This window comes from Engystomops pustulosus, chromosome 1, assembly GCF_040894005.1.
Source record: "Engystomops pustulosus chromosome 1, aEngPut4.maternal, whole genome shotgun sequence".
NCBI classification, from domain to species: Eukaryota; Metazoa; Chordata; class Amphibia; order Anura; family Leptodactylidae; genus Engystomops; species Engystomops pustulosus.
In genome coordinates this window covers 204,104,315-204,129,992 of record NC_092411.1, presented here as the reverse complement: position 1 = coordinate 204,129,992, position 25,678 = coordinate 204,104,315, and the positions used below count along the sequence as shown (strand labels likewise).

General features: G+C 41.4%; 1 protein-coding gene across 6 annotated transcripts in view; it reads left to right on the top strand.

The window, feature by feature from the left end:
* Window positions 1–25,678, top strand: part of LOC140071189 (NACHT, LRR and PYD domains-containing protein 3-like) — a 61,253-nt gene that overhangs the window by 23,283 nt on the left and 12,292 nt on the right. For all 6 annotated transcript variants that reach the window (XM_072118605.1, XM_072118614.1, XM_072118577.1 and 3 more), the window contains one exon: window positions 23,579–23,662. In XM_072118605.1, the coding sequence (XP_071974706.1) occupies window positions 23,579–23,662 (84 nt within the window). The remainder of the gene's footprint in view (window positions 1–23,578; window positions 23,663–25,678) is intronic.

Genomic DNA, 25,678 nt, shown 5'->3' with positions numbered 1-25,678 from the left:
AACAGCAGCCCCCTCCCCATTGAGGTGCAGCCCATCCCTACTGTAGAGCCTGTAGTATACAGCACAGCCCCCAGTAGTATACAGCACAGCCCCCAGTAGTATACAGCACAGCCCCCAGTAGTATACAGCACAGACCCCAGTAGTATACAGCACAGCCCCCAGTAGTATACAGCACAGCCCCCAGTAGTATACAGCGCTGCCTCCAGTAGTATACAGCACAGCCCCCAGTAGTATACAGCACTGCCCCCAGTAGTATACAGCACTGCCCCCAGTAGTATACAGCACAGCCCCCAGTAGTATACAGCACTGCCCCCAGTAGTATACAGCACTGCCTCCAGTAGTATACAGCACAGCCCCCAGTAGTATACAGCACAGCCCCCAGTAGTATACAGCACTGCCTCCAGTAGTATACAGCACTGCCCCCAGTAGTATACAGCACAGCCCCCAGTAGTATACAGCACAGCCACCAGTAGTATACAGCACTGCCCCCAGTAGTATACAGCACTGCCCCCAGTAGTATACAGCACTGCCCCCAGTAGTATACAGCACAGCCCCCAGTAGTATACAGCACTGCCCCCAGTAGTATACAGCACTGCCCCCAGTAGTATACAGCACAGCCCCCAGTAGTATACAGCACTGCCTCCAGTAGTATACAGCACAGCCCCCAGTAGTATACAGCACTGCCCCCAGTAGTATACAGCACTGCCCCCAGTAGTATACAGCACTGCCCCCAGTAATATCCAGCCCGCCCAGCATTAATAGAAAATAATAAACTTATATACTCACCCTCCGGTGGCCCCGACCTGCAGCGCTGCTCCCCCGATGTCCGCATGCAGCAAAGACTTACCGGCTATGGAGAGGGCTCAGCCCGTGAGCCCTCTCCATGCACCGGGACCCGCCGTATAAGACGATTACCGGCGTATAAGACGACCCCAGAGAAGACAGAAGATTTTTCTGTCTTTAAAAGTCGTCTTATACGCCGGCATATACGGTACTTGTGAAAAGCAGTGGGCTGACAGTTATCAAAAGTGTGCAAGGAGCTTTACTGCTCTCCCATTCTGCACTTATTGCAGTAAATTGTAAAATATGCGTATTGGGGGTCAATGCTCCTTGTCACATGAATATAATCTCATTTTCTCTGTAGTGAAAGGTGGTTTCCTATTTAACAATGTGGTTTCCTTTTTCTTTATGTATTGTGAAACTATTAACTGTATTGTGAAACCATGTAGAATTCAAAGTAATGAATTTGGAGAAATCTAAAATAGCCATTTCTGTGAATTTTTTCTTTATCTAAAAATATTGCAACCAATCACCAAATCAAGAGAGGTAAATGGGACAGAATACTCAGCAATATTTGGCATTTGCTACTAGCAGAAAGGTCTTTATAGCAGAGCTGACTGTGAGGTAAGGGAGCAAAGCTGACTTTGTGTTTTATTGATAACATAAGTTTGTGAGTGTTGTGTTTTATATCTATCTCCTGGATTTCCTCATCTCTCATCTTTAGGGGATTAAGATTTGAGAACCGTCTTTCATGGGTAAACCCCATTAACCCCTTCCTGCCATGCTCCCTTGGGTTCTGGTGAATGGAGAGGGCTGCATATTGCAGCAAAGACTTACCGGTAACACTCACAAACGGTAAAAAAACCAAAAAATTCAAATCACCCACCATCCCTAGAAGTCATATAAATCTAAATAAAAGTAAAAATCATAAACACATTAGGTATCACCTCGTCCAAAAATGCCTGATCTATCAAAATATAATAACATTTTTTCACTGTGTTTAGCACTGTAATGGAAAATAGAGCCCAAAGTCAAAAATGGCACTTTTTGCCATTTTGAAAAATATTAAAAATTAAAAAGTGATCATAAGATTGTACAGTCCTAAAAATGGTAGCATTGAAAACGTCAAAAGTTGCAAACATCAAAAGTCACAAAAAAATGACAATACCCACAGCTCTGCATGAAAGTATGAAAAAGTTATTTGTGCCAGAAGTTAGAAAAATTTAAAAAAATTTTTTAAAGGAGGCTTTCATTTTTGTAAATGTATGAAAACATTGTAAAACCTATACAAATTTGTTATAAAGTAGACAAGTCATTTGGGGCTCACAGTAAAAGCCATAAAATCCAAGCCCACAAGAAAGCGTTTTTTCACCAATTTCACTGCATTTGAATATTTTTCCCACTTCCCAGTACACAGCATGGAATATTAAATACCATCACTATGAAGTGAAATTTGTTACGCAAAAAATAAGCCATCACAGAGCTCTTCACAAAGTGAGAAATGGAAATGGAAAAAAAAGGGCCAGGGTCAGGACAGGCAATTTTATAAGATGACAATAAAACCAAGAGCAAAAGCAAAATAAATGCAAAAAAAATCTGTTTATGTGGCTACTGCTACAAAAGCACTGATAAAGACCAAGAAACCTGGACCCTGGAAACCTGGACCCACCTTGGAGTTAAAGATGCAGTATTGTATCTACTTCACCAAATAAACTCCTATACTGAGGTGGCATACTCAAAGGTGCACCTGATGTTCTTCAACTTCTCAAGAGCATTTAAAGCGGTATTCCCATCTGGGCATTTACATTTAATTAAATTCATTTGCCACATGTAAACATTTCTTCAATTGGATGTTAATTAAAAAAAAATGTTCCTGTGTGAAGATAATTTCTCATAAATGTAGTCATGTTGTCCCTTAGAAACCAGATAGCTTCCTCGGATACGGCCACGTCACACTCTGGCAGCGGTGGTCAGACTTGCGCTATAGAGTCCTGCCGGACCACCAGGATTTAGCAATCATTACCATAGGGTGGCTGTGCGACATGCAGTAACTCCCGGACATTTTATATACAATAACCTTTTGTTTATTTGTGCACTCAATCCATCAGAGGTGGCCATATCCGAGAAAGCCATCTAGTTTCTAAGGGACAACAACATGGCTACATTTATGAGAAATTATCTTCACACAGGAACATTTTTTTAATAACATCTAATTGAAGAAATGTTTATATATGGCAGATTAATGAAACTGAATGTGAGTGCACAGATGAGAATATCCCTTTAACATTCAACCTGGCCGGTTGTGTGTGAAGCTGTGGGCTATGAATGTCCCAGAGGGGCTAATTGATTGGAAACTATTTAGTGGGTTGCCCTCAGGTAGTGCAATTAGGGTCCAATATGTCATATATAAGCATTAATAACATTGTGTGCCCCTCAGGGCAGTGTTCTGTCGCTTTATGTTTTTGCCCCATATACTACAGATTTTAAGTATCATTCTCCATTGTGTCATCTACAAACATTTTCACATAACAGCGCTATTATTGCTAGGGTGGGCTCTGAAGGGAAATTAGTATACTGGGATTTGGTGGAAACTGTATCATTAGTAATCACAGGAAATTGATTAAAATTGTTGATACCTATAAGTATCTTGGTATCTATATAGAAAAGAAATTAAACTGGGAATGTAACACAGAAAAAGTGAAAAAGGCGAATTTGATGCTTTTTCTTACGTAAATTGAAATCATTTAATATCAGTAATTATCTCCTACATGTGGTTTATAAGATGACCAATGCTAGTACTATTTGGGAGGATAATAGGTTTGGACCATGACAGTTACATGGCTGTGTTGCTATGTAGGATCCTGTTAATATTTTGTTCAATTTTGGGAAATCCTGTATATCCACTGTATTCAGTTATTCCATTCTAAAAGAGAACTCAGGACAGGACATATAGAGAACGGTGTAGGAAGTCCTTCCTTTCCGTAGCAAATAATTTGTACGTTTTTTGTATTGTATGTTTTTAATTGTAACTGTAATTTGATGGATATGTTATATGTGTTGTATATATATATTACACCGACATTAAACATTGTATGGAGGTGAATGTAATGAGCAGCAGTCTGTGAACTGAAGAAGAAGAAAAAATTGGGTGATATGGACAATATGAAAATGACTTATAAGGGTAAATGAATTACACAATGGTTGAAAAGTAGATTAGGATGTACTCTGATGTATGGTATGTTCCGATACAGCTATCAATTTAACACTGCTTTTACTGGGGTAGGGATAGGGAGCTGCTTATTTTAGTAAGCAGCATATTCGGGTGACAGGTCTTCTTTAAATTTCTTCATTTATTTAGTTAAAAAAGCCTCTAATAAAACCCAATAGAACACCAGCACCCCAACATGGCCGGAAGAAGCTGCTGCCAGGCAAAACCCAGGGTCAGGCGAGGACACTGCTGGTTTTCTATTGGATTTGATGAGAGGCCATTTTATCCTAAATATTTTATGGTTATATGGAATTAAATTGATATTACTCATATCAGATATTTTATTTGTGCATTATGCATATGCACCACTTGGTGGCACCATATCTCTGTCTATAAAATGCATAATATTGGTAATAAAATAGGAGGTTTGAAACAAATATGAATATATTATTGTTAGTATTATTTAAATTTTCTTCTGTTTTGTAAACTATCTATGGGACTCTCTCATTCTGAAACACTGAATGCTTTTCTAGCCTCGTCGAAAGCATTTAGATTGTCCCTATAGCAAGTCTTATGCGTATCTATTCGCAGGTTTCTTGATTTAGTGATATTTCAGTAAACTTTCATCCTACATGACTGTGTTATGTTTTTATATATTTACATATCCCGTTCACAATTTTATATAGGGACACTAACTTTTGAAAATACACCTACACTGCAGCCTTCATTTGTCTCTTTATTGAAAACTCTTAATTGCCGGCCCTAGTCAAAAGCTTCTCTCTCAGCTAAATCAGATCCCTACACTGTACTGAAGAGATGCAAATGCATCAAAACAGTGCAGCTGGGAATCTGTTCATTTTGGAATATATATACTGGTTTGGCTGTAATGCTTGATGTTAAAGGGGCTGCCTTACAAGGTAGCTAAAGAGGCATTGCTTTCAAGGCTATAATGCCATCAATGGCTATAAGTCTCCCCATGCCTACAATTGACAATGTCTCAGTAAGGAGAACTCTTAATTCATGACCCCAATAATCTGATTCCTTATGTGGCAAAGACATACTGTACATCTGTACATGCTTTATATCACATAAACTAGCTGTCTTAGACATTTTCTGAGAGAATCTTTGGAGTTATCCAAAAAGGAGGTGGGATGAACTAAAGGTGGAAGGACAAAAAAGGAGTAGAGTCAGCAATTTATCACACTAGTTGTTGGAAGAGTAGACTAGAGAGACTAAAGATGCATCAAATGTAGCTTTTGTGATAAATCTGGCAATTTCACTTTCTAAAACTTAGATAGCTATTGCAAATTTGTCCTACTACAAACATGCAATTGTAAATCTGCTGGCAAGTAGTGCCTTAGCACACTGTTAAATCTTTAGATGCCACGGTCATAGCACCCACTGTGTTCTTAAAGGAATTAGGATTTTTGGTCTACAAACCACATTAATTGGGGATCATTTATCTTTAGTCAGGACATTTTGTGGATGTGGTTTTTTTTGGTTCTTTCCGGGTTTTGTACTTGCTATATATATAAGGTAGTTGAGTCTGTTTTAAGTCACACAAAACTCCCATACATTTCTACAACCCTTCTTAATTTATTCTGCACCTGATCAAGACTGGAGTGTATTTGCCACATTTTAACCACAAATTGAGCAAAAACTGGATTTTAAAGATATATAAGGCGCAACACTGAAAATTCTTGTACTAACTTTGCTCAGGGAGTGGGAAATTCGCAAATTAAGGTGCAAATATACTAATGTGCCAAAAACGTTGGAAATATAGGAAAAAAAGATAAATGACCTGCAAAGGTTTAAAATTATGCTTGTCACCTTTGTGAAGAATTTAGAACTCTGCATTCCTTATAAAAATCCTTTTTATATATCCAAATTAGGCCTCCGCAGCACATCTAGTCTACCTGCTGCCTTGTCTGATACTCTATGATGTAATTGATTGTCTCCAAATCTGTGCAGGCACAATGGTGCTTGGCGTAAGCTGCTTCCTTCGTGCGGCTTCCGGGTGAACATGCTCAGCCGCATTGAAGATAAGGAGTGTGGTAACAGCCACACTGTATATAACACCATTATGTTAGCAAATAAATAAAATCATTGACATTGGGAATGGTCTTTGTTACTCAAAGCAACCAACCACTGCATAAGCGATTATGTTTAAAGAGCACTATAGGAAATGAAAACCGATTTTAAGATTAGTTGCATTAGGAAACAAAGTGCACGGAGATGGAAAAGGTTCTGCCTATACATTTACTTTTATTACGTACAATCACAGTACACTGCGATAAATATAATACCTACAAAATATATATATTTGTGTGTATTTTTATCCTACTCTTTAACCACTGTGTTTCTATGGTGACATAGCCTCTGTACAAATGTCTCTGCAAACAATTTCGCTCATGTTTTAATCTCACGCATTATTTTTCTCACTTCTAAAAATAAACAACGGAAATCATCATATATGATACATTATTTCCCCATTCAGTTACAGATATACATCATGGCTGCAGTCCAAGGTTCTTGGTTTCTGTAGGAATTCATAAAAAGCAATGAGCTTCTGTTGGTCTTTACCCCAGGAGCACAGTGACGGAACCACGTGTAAACCCGCAGATTCTTACCACACCAACTACAGAAATACATATGTTTCATAACTAATGCTGAGATGATCATTACATTTCTGTTGTGATCAACAGGGAATTGTGACTTGTTTTTATCTCCTGTACAACAGTTTCTAATGCAACTGGTTTGTCTATTGCGCAAGTAACCGTCAATCTACAAATGAAATTCAAGCGTGACAAACCAGGGACATTTTTCAGGCATTGTAACTGTAGTAATCTTCTTATGTTTGTTATCCATGGCCTCCTTCCTTCTAAAATCAACTTTTAAAATTATGCTAATTAGTCAGAAGGGACTGTTACACAGTCTCACCCCTCTTCATTTTCCCTCAGCACTTCCCCTCTTCCTCTGCAAGGTGGTGCTCTGTTAACTCCCCCAGAGCCATACTGTTTAATTAGCATCATTTTCACAGTTGAATTTAGAAGGAAATAGGGCATATATAACAAATCTAAGAAGATTTCCACAGTCACAGGTCCTGGGGTTATCTCCTATGGTTTATCATGATAGATTTTGATGGTAGATTGCCTTTAAATAAAGTTAATTTTTTTCCATTTTATCTCTTGAAAGCATGTCCTGGTATATCATGTATGAAACTGTAATAACTATAATCACCAGTATAAAAATAAAGGAGTACCAGGTTACAAAGGGTAATGAACAAAAGTGGTTTGTAGATATGGACACTGTGTGGATGTGATTCCACAAGGGGTGATAGAAGCAAATTGTGGTGGTGCCAGGGGTTGAACCCCCATTATTTATTGAGAGAAAGCTGACATAGAATGTAAAGAATCTGAGCAAAGCAGAAGAGAAGGTTTTTTTACTCCTTTTATTGGATACCCGTTATAAAAAGCCAAATTAATTGTTTTTATATATGAAGAGATCTATTTACCCAACTCCATAAAGCATTTTTGAAGGTGAAAGCAAAACTTTCTTGTACATATAAATAGCTCTAAGTAGTCATGAGGGGTAGAGATCCCATAGATCTAGTCATGCTGTGATGTAGCTTAAACATATGGTGAAAAATAGAAATGGAAAAATTGAAGGTTATGCAGTTTGGCCATGGAAAGACATAGTACAATTATATTTTAAATAGGGAAATAAAACTGAAGTAAAAGACTTTTCAATAAATCTTTTCCACGAGACAGGTCACCGCATGTACCTGTGTCTTTGCCTCCAGTGAGGGCTTCAGCCTTTCCCTGTTATCCACATGCTGCACTTTGTCTTTTCTACACAACTTCCTGTTTCTCACTCCTTCAGTCCATCTGCCATGGCAGCCTCCAGTGTGTATTTTATCTCTCTGTCTCACTGACATACACAGGGAGGTGGAGGGGGAGCAGCAGGATGAGTCATCATCTCCTGCTGCAGGTTCTACATTCACACAACTTCCTCTTTCTCCTGTAGTCAGGCCATCTGTCATGGCAGCCTCCATTGTGTATTTTTTCCCTCTGTCCATCTCACTGACACACTCAGGGAGGTGGAGGGGGAGCAGCAGGATGAGTCATCATCTCCTGCTGCAGGCTCTACATCCACATGCTGCACTTTGCTTCTGTATACAACTTCCTGTTTCTCACTCCTTCAGTCCATCTGTCATGGCAGCCTCCAGTGTGTGTTTTTTCCCTCTGTCCATCTCACTGACACACACAGGGAGGTGGAGGTGTGGCAGCAGGATGAGTCATCATCTCCTGCTGCAGGCTCTACATCCACATGCTGCACTTTGCTTCTGTACACAACTTCCTGTTTCTCACTCCTTCAGTCCATCTGTCATGGCAACCTCCAATGTGTATTTTTTCTCTCTGCCAGTCTCACTGACATATACAGGGAGGTGGGAGACTGAGCAACAGGATGAGTCATCATCTCCTGCTGCAGGTTCTACATCCACATTCTGCACATTGCATCTCTACTAGAGATGAGCGAGCACTAAAATGCTCGGGTACTCGTTATTCGAGACGAACAACCAAAGGAGGTGCTCCAGCGTCTGGGGTATAGAGAGTTGAAAGTTGCGCATGGAGACATTGGTGGACGCTGTGGAGGATCGTGGAGGATCGTGGAGGCAAAATGGACAGGAAACAGCAGGGGCAACATGCATGGATGCCTCTGAGGCTGCCTAATCTTGGGATGGAGCTGGCGGTCCACTGCCAGGCGAACTTTCGCCTGTCCAAGCCCCTGTCTCTCGGCTCCTCCCCACCCAAAATGGGCCTGGGGGCCAGAAGCGTTTACTTTGAAAAAATTATAATTTTCAAAGCAGACCGGGTCGTTTGAATATTTCACCTAGGAATAATGGAATAGCATAGTGGTTCTATTTTTAATAGTTTTTTCGGAAATGTTTCCATGATTAAGAGCGACAGTATGGGGCATCCATATTGCGCTGCTATGTTTGCAACTTCAGGTCTCCAGCATGGCGGCGACAGATGGGCCGAGTTCCACTATGTATCTGGTGAAACACCTGAAAATTCTGCCTGACACAGCTCGTTTGATAAGGGGACCATGTATGGAGGCAGTGAACTAGTAGTAGATTAAAGGTGCTGCAGTTAAAACTATGTTAGTTGGATCTTGGGATGGAGCTGGCGCTCCGCTGCCAGGCGAGCTTTCACCAATCCAAGCCCCTGTCTCTAGGCTACTCCCCAGACAGCACTTCTAAGAACCTTTTGTATAAGATCAAGTGTAGTAGTGTTCTTATAAGTTTGGGTTTTGGCGGGTGAGGGGAATGTAAACAGATGCGCAAGAAGCGCTGAAATAATATCGGTAAATGATAAAAGTTTGCCAGTATATTTTGTGGATTACACAGCAGGGTGGCGACAAAGTTAACAAGTTTGATGTGGAAGCCATGAAAACAACCCAAAATTCTGCCTGACACAGTTCGTTTGATAAGGAGACCATGTATGGAGGCAGCTATATGGTCGACTTTTGGAGGCAGCTATGGCGATGACGTGTGGAGGTAGCAATGGAGACAACGTGTGGAGGCAGCTAAAAAGACGATGTGTGGAGGCTGCTATGGAGACAATTTAATTTGGATAGTGCCTGTATGTGGTAGTCCAAAAAAGTTTTCAAACCAGAGGAGCAGGTAGCTGGTCCTCCAGAAAAATTAAATAGATTGAGTGCCTGTATGTGGCACTCCCAAAAATTGTTTAAAACAGAGGACCGGGTATGGTGGCGCTCCAGAAAAATTAAATACATAGAGTATTATAGCTAGAGCCAGTTGGCCCTGGCAAAAAATAGCCAGTTTCCTCTGCTTTAGTGTACAAAGAGGAGGAGAAGGAGGACAATGAGGAGGAGGAGTGCATACATTATCCAGGTTAAGCTTCTTTCACCTGGTGGAGAATGAAAATCCGGAGAAATCCAGGCTTTATTCATCTTGATAAGCGTCAGCCTGTCAGCGCTGTCAGTCGACACGCGTGTACGCTTATCGGTCATGATGCCACCAGCTGCACTGAAAACCCGCTCGGACAACACGCTAGCGGCAGGGCAGGCAAGAACCTCCAATGCGTACAGCGCCAGTTTGTGCCACATATCCAACTTTGAAACCCAATAGTTGTAGGGAGCTGTGTGATCATTTAGGACGATGGTATGGTCAGCTACGTACTCCCTCACCATCTTTCTGTAAAGATCAGCCCTACTCTGCCGAGACTGGGGACAGGTGACAGTGTCTTGCTGGGGTGACATAAAACTGGCAAAGCCCTTGTAAAACGTACCCCTGCCAGTGCTGGACAAGCTGCCTGCTCGCCTACTCTCCCTCGCAACTTGTCCCGCAGAAGTACGCCCTCTCCAGCTAGCGCTGTCAGAAGGGAAATACTGTTTCAGCTTGTGCACCAGGGCCTACTGGTATTCATGCATTCTCACACTCCTTTCCTCTCCAGGGATGAGAGTGGAAAGATTTTGCTTGTACCGTGGGTCCAGGAGAGTGAATACCCAGTAATTGGTGCTGGAATAAATTCTTTGAACGCGAGGGTCACGGGATAGGCAGCCTAGCATGAAATCTGCCATATGCGCCAGAGTCCCAACGCGCAAGAATTCATTCCCCTCACTGGCCTGACTCTCCATTTCCTCCTCCTCCAACTCCTCCAACTCCTCTTCTTCTGCCCATACACGCTGAACAGTGAAGGACTGAACAATGGTCCCCTCTTCTGTCTCGCCAACATTCTCCTCCTCTTCCTCCTCATCCTCCTCCACCTCCTCCGATATGCGCTGAGAAACAGACCTAAGGGTGCTTTGGCTATCAACAAGGGAATCTTCTTCCCCCGTCTCTTGTGACGAGCGCAAAGCTTCCGACTTCATGCTGTCCAGAGAGTTTTGCAACAGGCCAAGCAGCGGGATGGTGAGGCTGATGATGGCGGCATCGCCACTGACCATCTGTGTTGACTCCTCAAAGTTACTCAGCACCTGACAGATATCAGACATCCACGTCCACTCCTCATTGTAGACTTGAGGAAGCTGACTGACCTGACTACCAGTTCTGGCGGAAGTTGACATCTGGCAGTCTACAATCGCTCTGCGCTGCTGGTAAACTCTGGATAACATGGTTAATGTTGAATTCCACCTCGTGGGCACGTCGCACAACAGTCGGTGAGCGGGCAGTTGGAGGCGGCGCTGCGCTGCCCTTAGAGTGGCAGGATCTGTGCTGGACTTCCTGAAATGTGCACAGATGCAGCGCACCTTCGTGAGCAAATCAAACAGATTGGGGTATGTCTTGAGGAAACGCTGAACTATGAGATTTAACACATGGGCCAGGCATGCAGAGCCGCCACCAGGTTACTGCCGTTGTCACACACAACCATGCCTGGCTTCAGGTTCAGCGGTGCCAGCCACAGATGAGTCTGCGCCGTGATGCCCTGTAATAGCTCTTGGGCGGTGTGCCTTTTATCGCCTAGGCTCAGCAGTTTGAGCACCGCCTGCTGTCGCTTGGCGACGGCACTGCTGCTGTGCCTAGAGCTACCGACTGATGGCACCATGCCCACGGATGGTAATTCGGAGGAGGAGGTGGAGGAGGCATAGTAGGCCTTTGAGACCTGGACCGATGTAGGCCCCGCAATCCTCGGCGTCGGCAGTATTTGAGGTTTCGAAAGGCCTCGGTCTCTACCAGCCTATAGGGCAGCATCTCCAGGCTAAGCAGTTTGGAGATGTGGACGTTGAGGGCTTGGGCGTGTGGGTGGGTTGCACTATACTTCCTTTTGCGCTCCAGCGTCTGGGGTATGGAGAGCTTAACGCTGGTGGATGCTGTGGAGGATCGTGGAGGCGAAGATGGGGTTTTCGCACGGGAGGTGTTTGGGCCGGGATCCTGGGCAGGGGGCTGACTAGCAGATGACACAGGGGAAGGAGCAGTGGTGTGCCCGGCCGGAGGTGAACGGGCTTGGTGCCATTGAGTGGGGTGTTTAGCATTCATATGCCTGCGCATACTGGTGGTAGTCAAGCTAGTAGTGGTGGAACCCCTGCTGATCCTGGTTTGGCACAGGTTGCACACCACAGTCCGTCGGTCATCCGGTGTTTCTTTAAAGAAACTCAAGACTTCTGAAAATCTAGCCCACGCCACGGGAGCTTGACTACAGGAAACATTTGGCGCTGATGCACCAAATCTGGCCCTGCCTCTCCGTCTGGCCCCACCACTGCCTCTTCCAACCTGTTCTGCTATAGGACTCACCTCCGTCTCAGAAGCACTGTGTTCACCCGGCCTATCAACCCAGCTTGGGTCTGTCACCTCATCATCCTCCGATCCCTCAGTCTGCTCCCCCCTCGGACTTCCTGCCCTGACAACAACTTCACCACTGTCTGACAACCGTGTCTCCTCATCGTCCGACACCTCTTTACACACTTCTTCCACTACGTCAATAATGTCATCATCACCCACAGACTGCGACCGGTGGAAAACCTGGGCATCGGAAAATAGCTCAGCAGCAACCGGACAAGTGGTTTGTGACTGTGGGAAGGGTCCAGAAAACAGTTCCTCAGAGTATGCCGGTTCAAATGCCAAATTTTGCTGCTAGGGGGCAGACTGGGGGGAAGGAGGCTGAGGTGGAGGAGCTGGAGGAGTGCTGATTTCGATGACATGGGTGGACTGCGTGGAAGACTGACTGGTGGACAAATGACTAGAAGCATTGTCCGCAATCCACGACATCACCTCTTCGCACAGTTCTGGCCTCAACAGTGCTCTACCACGAGTCCCAGTAACTTGAGACATGATGAACCTAGGGAGTGTAGCTCTGCGGCGTTCCCCTGCTCCCTCATCAGCAGGTGGTGTCTCATCCCACCCAGGACCACGGCCTCTGACCCCTGCAGTAGTTGGACGCCCATGTCCACGCCCTCGTCCTCTACCCTTAGCCCTCGGGTTAAACATTTTCCAAATTAAAGTGTAAACTTAAAATTTTTTTTTTTGTGTTTAACGATGCTATCCTATTGCTATGGCTAGTTTCTAACCTACACTGACAACACACAACTGGATTTTGTGCTGTGCCTGATGACTTTGAGTTTTAAAAAGAAATAAACGTAAAAAAAAATAAATCAGCAGACTGTGCCTAATTCAAATCAAACCCCTAATAAATTGTCCCACTTCGGTGTTTGAGGTGGATATGTGTGTCACTAAGAGCTAAACACAACGGTCGCAAGACTCCCAGCAAATTCCTCACAATATGGTACTAGCTGCACTACTAATGCCAGCAAGCCCAGCCACAAGCAAACAAAAAAAAGTAAAATATAACGCTATTGTAGGCCTAAGTAAGCCGTTGGGGTTCTCCTATGGCTATTTTCTAGCCTACACTGAAAGCACACTGCTTTGCCAGATTACTTTGAGTTATAAAAAAAAATAAACGTAAAAAAAAATAAATCAGCAGACTGTGCCTAATTCAAATCAAACCCCTAATAAATTGTCCCACTTCGGTGTTTGAGGTGGATATGTGTGTCACTAAGAGCTAAACACAACGGTCGCAAGTCTCCCAGCAAATTCCTCACAATATGGTACTAGCTGCACTACTAATGCCAGCAAGCCCAGCCACAAGCAAACCAAAAAAAGTAAAATATAACGCTATTGTAGGCCTAAATAAGCCGTTGGGGTTCTCCTATGCCTATTTTCTAGCCTACACTGAAAGCACACTGCTTTGCCAGATTACTTTGAGTTAAAAAAAAAAATAAACGTAAAAAAAAATAAATCAGCAGACTCTGCCTAATTCAAATCAAACCCCTAATAAATTGTCCCACTTCGGTGTTTGAGGTGGATATGTGTGTCACTAAGAGCTAAACACAACGGTTGCAAGACTCCCAGCAAATTCCTCACAGTATGGTACTAGCTGCACTACTAGTGCCAGCAAGCCCAGCCACAAGCAAACAAAAAAAAGTAAAATATAACGCTATTGTAGGCCTAAGTAAGCCGTTGGGGTTCTCCTATGGTTATTTTCTAGCCTACACTGAAAGCACACTGCTTTGCCAGATTACTTTGAGTTATAAAAAAAAATAAACGTAAAAAAAAATAAATCAGCAGACTGTGCCTAATTCAATTCAAACCCCTAATAAATTGTCCCACTTCGGTGTTTGAGGTGGATATGTGTGTCACTAAGAGCTAAACACAACGGTCGCAAGTCTCCCAGCAAATTCCTCACAATATGGTACTAGCTGCACTACTAATGCCAGCAAGCCCAGCCACAAGCAAACCAAAAAAAGTAAAATATAACGCTATTGTAGGCCTAAATAAGCCGTTGGGGTTCTCCTATGCCTATTTTCTAGCCTACACTGAAAGCACACTGCTTTGCCAGATTACTTTCAGTTATAAAAAGAAATAAATGTAAAAAAAAATAAATCAGCAGACTGTGCCTAATTCAAATCAAACCCCTAATAAATTGTCCCACTTCGGTGTTTGAGGTGGATATGTGTGTCACTAAGAGCTAAACACAACGGTCGCAGGTCTCCCAGCAAATTCCTCACAGTATGGTACTAGCTGCACTACTAGTGGCAGCAAGCCCAGCCACAAGCAAACAAAAAAAAGTAAAATATAACGCTATTGTAGGCCTAAGTAAGCCGTTGGGGTTCTCCTATGGCTATTTTCTAGCCTACACTGAAAGCACACTGCTTTGCCAGATTACTTTCAGTTATAAAAAGAAATAAATGTAAAAAAAAATAAATCAGCAGACTGTGCCTAATTCAAATCAAACCCCTAATAAATTGTCCCACTTCGGTGTTTAAGGTGGATATGTGTGTCACTAAGAGCTAAACACAACGGTAGCAAGTCTCCCTGCAAATTACTCACAATATGGTACTAGCTGCACTACTAATGCCAGCAAGCCCAGCCATAGGCAAACCAAAAAAAAGTAAAATAAAACGTTATTGTAGCCCTAAGAAGGGCTGTTGGGTTCTTGTAGAATCACTCCTGCCTAACACTATTCTAAAAGAACACCCTAACGCTTTCCCTGACCAGCAGCAGCTCTCTCCCTAGCGGCATCCAGACACAGAATGATCCGAGCAGCGCGGGCAGGGGCTAGTCTATTCCAGGGTCACCTGATAAGGCCAGCCAACCACTGCTATCGACGTGTAAGGGTACCACGTCATGCTGGGTGGAGTGCAGAGTCTCCTGGCTTGTGATTGGCTCTGTTTCTGGCCGCCAAAAATAACAACGGCGGGAAATGCCATTTTCTCGAGCGGGCGAAGTATTCGTCCGAGCAACGAGCAGTTTCGAGTACGCTAATGCTCGAACGAGCATCAAGCTCGGACGAGTGTGTTCGCTCATCTCTAATCTCTACACAACTTCCTCTTTCTCCTGTAGTCAGTCCATCTGTCATGGCAGCCTCCAGTGTGTCTTTTATCTCTCAGTCTGCCTCACTGACACACACACACACACACACACACACACCCACACACACGGAGGTGGAGGGGGAGCAGCAGGATGAGTCATCATCTCCTGCTGCAGATTCTACATTCACACAACTTCCTCTTTCTCCTGTAGTCAGTCCATCTGTCATGGCAGCCTCCAGTGTGTATTTTATCTCTCAGTCTGCCTCACTGACACACACACACACACACACACACACACGGAGGTGGAGGGGGAGCAGCAGGATGAGTCATCATCTCCTGCTGCAGATTCTACATTCACACAACTTCCTCTTTCTCCTGTAGTCAGTCCATCTGTCATGGCAGCCTCCAGTGTGTGTTTTATCTCTCAGTCTATCTCACTGACACAGGGAGGTGGAGGGGGAGCAGCAGGATGAGTCATCATCTCCTGCTGCAGGTTCTACATTCACACAACTTCCTCTTTCTCCTGTAGTCAGTCCATCTGTCATGGCAGCCTCCAGTGTGTGTTTTATCTCTCAGTCTATCTCACTGACACAGGGAGGTGGAGGGGGAGCAGCAGGATGAGTCATCATCTCCTGCTGCAGGTTCTACATTCACACAACTTCCTCTTTCTCCTGTAGTCAGTCCATCTGTCATGGCAGCCTCCAGTGTGTGTTTTTTCCCTCTGCCCATCTCACTAACACAGGGAGGTGGAGGGGGAGCAGCAGGATGAGTCATCATCTCCTGCTGCAGTTTCCTCCAATTTACCATTTACATGTCTATGCAGAGTGCACAGAAGTTTACACGCAGCAATAATGCAAGCATCAGGGGCGATGAATGAATTGGTGAGCATTTAGGGATTATTATTAAGGCAGTAAAGGCACATAGGCAGTTTATGTTAAAGAGTGGCCAACCTCTTTAAACTTTATTTTCGTGACCAGAACCAGGCATCTGCTCCCAAGGCAAATACAATTGTTAGGTGTATCCAGTGAGGCAAAGATCCTGATAAGGACATAGTTTTACGATAAAAAAATCACTGGTCAGACCACACATGTAATATTGTGTACAGTTTTCGGGACCAGTGTATACAAAGGATATAGTAGAACTGGTACAGTTGCAGAGGAGAGCAACCAAGATTATTAACCGGTTAAGGACCGGGCCCTTTCCCGTTTTTTCATTTCCATTTTTCACTCCCCACCTTCAAAAATCTATAACTTTTTTATTTTTACACGTAAAAAGCTATGTGATGGCTTGTTTTTTGCGTAACAAATTGCACTTCATAGTGATCACATTGAATATTCCATGCCATGTACTGGGAAGCGGGAAAAAAATTCCAAATGCTGTGAAAATGGTGAAAAAACGCATTTATGTCGTATTCTTGTGGGCTTGGATATTACGGCTTTCACTTCACGCCACAAATGACGCATCTGATTTATTCTTTGGGTCAGTACAATTACAGGGATACCAAATTTGCATAGGTTTTATAATGTTTTCATACATTTACAAAAATTTAAACCTCATGTACAAAAATTTTGTTTTTATTTTGCCATCTTCTTGTGCTTATAACTTTTTTATACTTCGTTTTATGGAGTTGAGGGTGGTGTCATCTTTTGCGACTTTTGATGATGTTTTCAATGATATTATTTTTAGGACTGTACGACCTTTTGATCACTTTTTATAGAATTTTTACATTTTTTTTAAATGGCAATAAAAGTGCCAGTTTTGACTTTGGACGCGATTTTCCGTTACAGGGTTAAACGCAGTGAAAAAACGTTATTATATTTTGATAGATCAGGCATTTTCGGACGCGGCGATACCTAATGTGTTTTTGATTTTTACTGTTTATTTATATTTATATCAGTTCTAGGGAAAGGTTGGTGATTTGAAATTTTAGGTTTTTTTATTATAATTTTTTTTTTCACTTTTTTTTTATTTTTATTTTTACTATTTTTCAGACTCCCTAGGGTACTTTAACCCAAGGTTGTCTGATCGATCCTACCATATACTGCCATACTACAGTATGGCAGTATATGGGGATTTTACTCCTCATACATTACAATGTGCTGATAGCACATTGTAATGAATGGGTTAACCAGTCACGGGGAGCTTTGCTGGCGGCGATCAGCAAGAAAACACCCTTGATCAGTGCCGGCACCGATTCCGGGTGTTACCGGTAAGCCTTTGCTGCAATATGCAGCAGAGACTTACCGGCTATGGAGAGGGCTCAGCCCGCGAGCCCTCTCCATGCATCGGAACGCGGTCGCGAACCGGTTAATATAATGACAGATTACTAACTTTGGGGTTTTTCAGTTAAGAATAAAGGTGGCCTCATGACCTCATAAAATGTAGAAATATTTAAATAAGTAGAAAATATTATAATGATTTTTTTTATTCCTAGGCCTGGGGCCAGGGCAAAGGGACATCCTCTACTCCTAGAGGAGAGGCGGTTCTACCATCGCCATAGACAAAGGTTCTTTACTGTAAGAGCAGGGAGACTATGAAGCTCTCTGCTGAGGAAATTGTTATGGTGGACTCTTTGTAAACAAAAATATAACATATCATGGGAACAAAACATTTTGTTATTTTGACTGCCATATTTGAGGCAAATGGAATTTACTATGGGTCAATTGGAATCAGCTTTGTAGCGGTCTTGTTTGCCTTCCCCTGTATTTACAGGATTTGTAGGTTGGACTTGATGGACCAATGCCTTTGAACAAATGCACAAGTCAGTGAGTATAACCTTATTTAGTTATTGCTTTTAAATCACAGGCCCAGTACATTTATTCACAGGCTTTTTAATAAGCTTAGTACATCTGGTGCATCTCCCATTCAGCTAAAAATAAATAAATAAAATTTTTTTCCATGTTAATCTCAAATTTTTCAGGTTAAAAAAGTACATTGTATAATAGTGTTCTAAGATGGACAATTACTTTATGTTCAACCTTTGGTTACTGTTTTGTCTGAGATTTTGCTTTACAACTAATTAATTAAAGAAACATATTGTTATACCTGCTAAAAAAGAATGCTAGATAATAGATTATTCTAAATGAAAAAAGACTTCCTCTATGATGAGCATTTACAAAGGTTCTACAAGTTATAAATAAATTATCTTTCCTTGACAGGTATTTCACTTCAGCCTCAATTTGTTGTCAGTTCCCTCATTTTCCAGTAATGTATTCCACAAAAGGGTATCATTAATGTGAATGCCTGCTGGTTCTGAGCAAGAGGAGAAACAATGTCAGAAGTTATTCCATGGTCCTCTATGTTTCACAAGTTATTACTTTATAAAGAGTATTTTTAAATAATTTTCTTTGAAAATAGATGTTGCCCAGAAAACTAGGAAATAATCAATTTATAATCCATGCCTCCATTCATACCCTTGCCTGGCATTTTATGCTTCAGTAGTCATCAGGGGCCAGATTAAGAGTACATTCATACAGCGGTATTTCGGGCAGACATACAGCTGTGGGCTGGAGAGGAGTAGAAGGTGACCGCTCCCCCCTCCATACAAAAAAACTCTGCACGGCCGCAGACACAGGGAAAAGATAGAGCATGTGTTGCACCGTACTGCCGCCGGGCCGCAATTGCCATCCCTGGGAAAGTATATGCGGCCGCAAATTTGCAGCCGCATATACATCCCCCCAGACGGCCGTGTGAATGAGACCTAAGGGTGCTGTAATGCCCAAAAACTAATACTGAATAAATAATAAACAAATCTTTATTTCTATAGGACGGGGACTGATCTGCCAAGCTCTGCCTAGATCTCTGCTTGCTGACCACAGGTGCGGGGCTCGTTATATCACACATCTCTGATTACTCTCTATGATACTAATAAGCTGTGCACCTGTTTGAAGATGGTCAGATTTCTATCCACTGGAAGTAAACATAGAAGCTTCCTATAGAAGTAGAGCAAGCAGAGATCTAGAGAACCTTGAGGAATAAATAACAGAAAATATATTGGAAAATTGTATAACTTTTCACTGTACAAACAATAACATTAAGGTCTTACAAAACCCCACAGTTTTACCACAACTTTGTTAGGCAGCACTAGTATTGATATTGTTCTAAGATACTTGTTATGGCGTTCTTGTCATTCTTATTAACAACATCCTCATAACGTGTTAATAAGAATTGTTTTTAGATGTCTTGTTTCTTATGTCTGTAGATTGTGGGGCTGAGCTACTGGGCATGTATAAACACCAGCATTAGTTGTATGTGGTAGAAATACTGTGGGAAATCTAAAAATACCAGACAACAGTGACAACATTACAGTATGTAAAAGCAATATGTATATAAAGGCATATTCTTACAAATACATCTAAAATAGAACAACAAACCAACCCCTTTATAGCAATTTTATACATATATTTTAAAGAAATTAATGCAAAAAAATAGCAATATGTTTTGAACTGTCAATTACCAATTCATTCTATGATAATTTGTTTATGAATTCAAATGGTCAAAGGAAAAGCCAAAACAAGTAACTATTCGAGAAGCTAAGAAAGGGCTTTTTGGTAAAAAAGAAATAAAAAAGCACACAATACATTTGCATCAACTGAGATCCTATTTTTTCTTGGAGTACACACAAGCGTGGTAGACCACACTTTTCAATCAGCCAAAAAGGAAATAATACAAAGTAAATCATATTTTGGATTTTGTTCACATATTGTATTGAGGTTTGTTTAGGACAATGTAGCAGATTGACTGCAAAAATTTTGATCTCAATGGATCCTAATGTATACAAAGGTGATAGGTATAATATACCTATACTCCAAACACAAACAACGAGTGCATGATCCACCTACCATTCAAAGATTGGCAACAGAATAAAGAAAAATGCAAATGTGATTTCACAACCAACACCAAATATAATGAAAAATATATAGAAGGCATGTCATTCTGCCTATCCTTGCCAGTTTGAAGGATTTTCTGAACCACAAGCCTCTTTAGGCATGACAGGGTAAGGATTGGAGTGGGCAGAAGGAGGTGGGAGCGTGAACATCCTGGACAACTGCATTTAATGTAGCCTCCTCCAGAAAATTGGCGGAGCCTATAGTCGAGTTGTCCACCAGGTCATACCTGGTCTTAATCAGTCTTATCTGGCAGAGATTACATATGTCCAGTTCTGTAGCTCATAAAGACAGAAGCCGTAGTGTGATGAGATCTTTATCTTTAATATGACACAAAAAGTATGTTTACAGGTACTACAGAGCCAAAGATATGGGCTTCTAAAGTGACCTGCACCCTGCAACCAATAAACTTTAATGAATTCCCCGAAGTATGAGTAAAACAAGTTAAAAAATAATGCTGTCATCTAGCAATGTGACACAAAAAAAACCAATCATGACAAAAAACCATAAGGTAGCAATCAGGTAATAATTGAAGTTAGATGTAAAAGGGAATCACTAGATGGCAGTATAGTCTGCATACAAATTCTGCCCAAATTGAACATAAAGGGAGTAAACTGTAAAGTCTTAAGCAATTAAATTAAATCAGAGACATATGCACCAGGCAGTTGAAGCATACCTGTCACAAGAAATGTCATTTTTAGCTGGTGACAGGGTCCAAGGCTTATGCTATACTGATTTATTTTAAAAATTGCCTTTGTCAGCATTCTGACTTATTTCAGTAGTTTATAATAGTTTATTTTACAAAACTTGGCTCCCTGCTAGCAGCATGCAGTGAGTACCGGGACTCATTACACACTGCTGATAGGGAGTCAGCTGGCAGAGAATCTAGGTTTTGAGCCCCCTAGATGTCAGTCTGATATATATCTTATTGCATGGAGATGTTGTATAATATACAACTGCCTGGGTGGTGCATGTGATAGTATGAGTGATTGTCTACTGATGTGTCCCTGCAGAGTTGTAAGTGTTTTGGCATGTGTAATATTGGGACAGGCCATATATTTCCCACTTTAGGTGGTTTTACTTCAAATACAGTTTTGGCTCTGAATGAGTAAATCTCCCCAGCTTTTGGTTTGCCGTGCTGTTACACGTAGATATGGGGCCAAATATAAACAAATTGGAGGGTCATATAATTCCATTGATCAATGTTTCTGTAGAATGGTTTACATTTCTGGCCATAGAGAATGATATCCTGTTATAAATTTCACCTACAGTGGACAAATTACTTGATTTTGGTTGCAATTGGGTTGCAAGTTTGTAAACATCTGTCCAAATCCTTGGTCAACATCACATTTTTGGTACAAAAAATAGATGGCAAGTGACCATAAGAATGACCTGGGCAAGGAAAGGATATGAAAAGATATATAAAAGGGTATGTTAGAAAGGAGGGGGGTTGACTTATAATCGAAGGTAACCACCGTTTAACTCCCTTTCCTCAGCTTTACAACCCCCCCCCCCTCCTTTCTAACATACCCTCTTATATATCTTTACATATCCTTTCCCTTGCGCAGGTCATAGGACATTCTTATGGTGCCTTGCCATCTATTTTTGGTATCTATCATTGGATCCAGGTAAGCCTAACCATCCCCGCCCCAACCGGTGCAGGCACTTTATAAATACATGTGCAAGCAGTTTACACATTCTTTCTAGTTCAAAGTTAAACAGAAAACCGGTGCAGGCACTTTAATAAAGGTGGGCCAATGTGTCAGAATGATTGGATCTAGGACTCTAAGGCAATCACATAGATCTAAATTGATGATGTTCATTGTGATTGCTTGTAACAAAATGTTGTTAAAATCAATAGAAAAGCTGATCAAAGGATTAATTGTTAAGCACCCACCATTTAGTTGTTGGTAAGTCTTGGCTTTAACAATGTTTTGAATTTTTCCTCACCTAATGGGGTATCTTACCCTGAGGGTCCTGTAGGGGTTTGTCCTGAAGTTCTTCTCAGATTCCTATTACCTCTGCATTATCTGAAATATTGGAAATTTCAAGATATGAAACCATTTCTTAAAAATACAGGATCTTGCAAAAATATGTTGGCCTTTTACTGCAGAAAAACTAATAAAATGGGAAAAGGTTAACTTTTTTTCCACCTTATTTATAACTAGCTGTAGCTCCCGGTGTAGCCCGGGATAGTAATAATCTCTTTCACTGACTGTCTCTGTCTCCCTGCCTCTATCCATCTTACCTCACACATAAGCTTTCTTATACTCATTGTCTATAGTTACCAATAAAAGCTCAGAGCTCATATTAATGACTTGTGGCAAAACAGCAACCAATCATGGCTCAGCTTCTAACTGCCACATCAGCAGCAGACAATAGCACCTGTATATTGTGGTTAATAAGTATATTTTTAAAAGTGCTGGGTTAAAATTTCAGTCACAGAATTTGGTGATTGTAAATGCCATGGTGCAGATTCCTATAGCGGACATACACACACACACACACATACACTCAGCTTTATATATTACATATACCCAGTAAGGCCCCATGAACATGAAGATTTATGGTGGCCACAAGCTAGCCGTATGAATGGCAGCTAGCACACGGGTACCATAGAACTGCATGGGTACTGCATGGTATAGAGAGCACATACGTGTGTCCCCATACTGTGTCATTGCCAGAAAAAAGAGAGCATGCTCTATCTTTTGCTTTACACATGGCCTGACTGCGTGGCTCTCTATGGAGAGAGGAGGGTGGGTGAAGAGTGCTTACCCCTGCTTTTCTCCAACTGGCTGTATGCTGGTTCTGGCCCTGGCATAGTATATGTTTGTGTGTAAGGGGCCTAAAACAGTGATATACGTTTTTATGTGGGATGAGTTTCTTTTTCCAGTGTTACCATTTTAGGGTTGGTATCCCCCAATTGTTGAAAATGTATTAACTTTTTGTTTGAGGGCAGGAGAAGAAAAGCATCAACTCTGTACTGGATTTTTTTACTTTTTTCTTGTGTTCACCGTTTTGCGGGATGAGATGTTTTTTCCAGTGTTACCATTTTAGGGTTGGTATCCCCAATTGTTGAAAATTTATGAACTGTTTGTTTGGGGGCAGGAGTAGAAAAGCATCAATTCTGTAAACTATAAAGATTAATGTTTTCTTAGCAAAAAAGGACTAATCTTACAATTGGTGGTTTTCTAGTGAAACACCAGTTGTTTTTCTGAACTTACTGTACAAAGGGGTTGATCCCTGCAGGAGTAGAATAATTAACCATACATTTACTCATTTTGCATCATGCTGGTATGAGGATGTATGTATTTCATGATATCTAATATTCATGTACTACAAACACTAACTATATTGTTTTTGTATTTTATAGCTTGGGGTGGACACAATTAGAAGATGACGAATTTCTAGAACTTTACAGATGTCTTCCACACAATTGTTCCTTGACAGGATTATGGTAATACAAGAAAATAATTTAATATTATCATTTTATAATATTTGACTATTACTGCTTGTAGATGTCTTGTAGATCTAACCCTTGAGATTCTAGCAATATGTGTATATTGATGATGGCTGTGATCTTTCCTTTTAAAATAACATTTGTATATAAATTAAGGAGAAGTGCTTTGGGGGGCATTATCAGAGCCCCTCTGAACTACAGTCTCACTGGCTCATTTCATGCCCCCGAAACACTTCTACCCTGTCTGTACACTTCTTTGGCCATCCACATGATGTCATTGCTCTTAGCTAAAATCTTGCAACCTCAACTCTGCACTTCCTCATTTAATTCACTGTGGCCACAATAGTTCTGGTTGAGAGCGGTGATGTCTTCAGGAGCGGGGAGAGGCAAGGGGGCATACAGGTAGGATAGAAATGCTTTGTAAAATAGCCAGTGAAGCCATAGTCTGGAAGGGTTGTGGTAATGCCCCCAGAGTATTTACATAAATATAAAACATTATTTTATAAGGATAGAGCACAACCATAATCTATATATACTTATGGCTGCAATCTCATGGGTTAGATCTACAAGGCAGTCTACAAACAGCCACAATTAATAGAGGGTATAGTAAATGATAGATTTCCTTTAAGGCAATGGCTGCAGTATTTCTCCAATCAGATCCCAGACACTTCTGAAGATGTCCTATGAATAAAACATCCTGTAGCTCTAAGTATAATGTAAGGCTGTGTTTATTACGTGGTTCTGCATGTCAAACAGACCATTTCAGAATGTTCCCCCTTCCTTTTCACACCTTCTACGGACTCTATGCAGATCACTCATGCAGTACAATAGAGATATTGCTGAGGAACATATACATGCATTATTGATGAAAGACACTTGCAACAATTTCCTTTAGAGAAATCCATTCTGTGCAACGCTTCCTGAATAATAAGATTTATTAGCTTCCCTGTTTTGTATGGACACGCAGCAGTAAACTATCCACTATATTTTACTCGTTGTTTTGACACTTGGAGTATTGTCTCAAATAAACGTTGCAGATATTGTTACTGGTTTACAAATACATACTAACACTTCCTAAATATATGTTATAAACAAATCTTCATAACATCTTATAAGTTTACCCCACTAAACTAGTAACCCCCCTCAGGAAAGGGGTGAAGTGTGCCTTCTAGAATTCCCTCTTTTATGTGAAGGCTCAACCATTTAGCTATCTCCCCCAAAGTCAGGTAAATATGGACTCTTCTTACTTCATTTTCACATGAGATGAGTCAAGTTTATTGGCTGCAGAAGAGCCTATATTTGGTTCAGTATCTAGAAACATGCTTTGTGTCACACTAAAGATAAAATTTTCACTTTCTGGGCTTGACTTTCCAACTATGTCTTTAGCTGTTTGTATCTCTGGTTAGAACCATAATATGTGATCTAAAAGATGATATTCTTATCTTTAATATAACAAAGGATGTTTCTAGATACTACAGAACCAAAGATAAAGGCCTCTGAAGTGACACTTTGGGGGATAATTTTTTTTTATAGGTAAATGGGGGAGATTTCACAAAAAAAGAAGGAATTCTAGAAAGGACATTTTATCCCCAACCTGAGGGGAAAAGTAGTTTAGTAGGGGTCCAACCTGGTGACTGGTGACTTTAAGCCTCATGATTGTGACCAAATATCTGATATAATTTATAATAAATATGCATATATAAGTAATGCATGAGAGACTATAGAAGATGTTGGCTGCAGTCATAACAGAAATAAGTATATGCTTAGACATAATAGTTTTTGTGAGGTTAATATTAAAGGGGTTGGCCACTAATACCAAACTTTAACAGGGTAAGTATAAGATCCTAATGGGGTCACCCTCACCCATATAGTACTTACCCTGTTTAGGGTTAAAGTTAAGGGTTCGCTCTCAGGAACCATGATTCACATGACTTTTAGGCAGCAGGTCTCAGGACTTCCAGTGACATCCCATGACTTCTGGTAGGGCCTTTGCAGTCATTACTGTCTAGACGC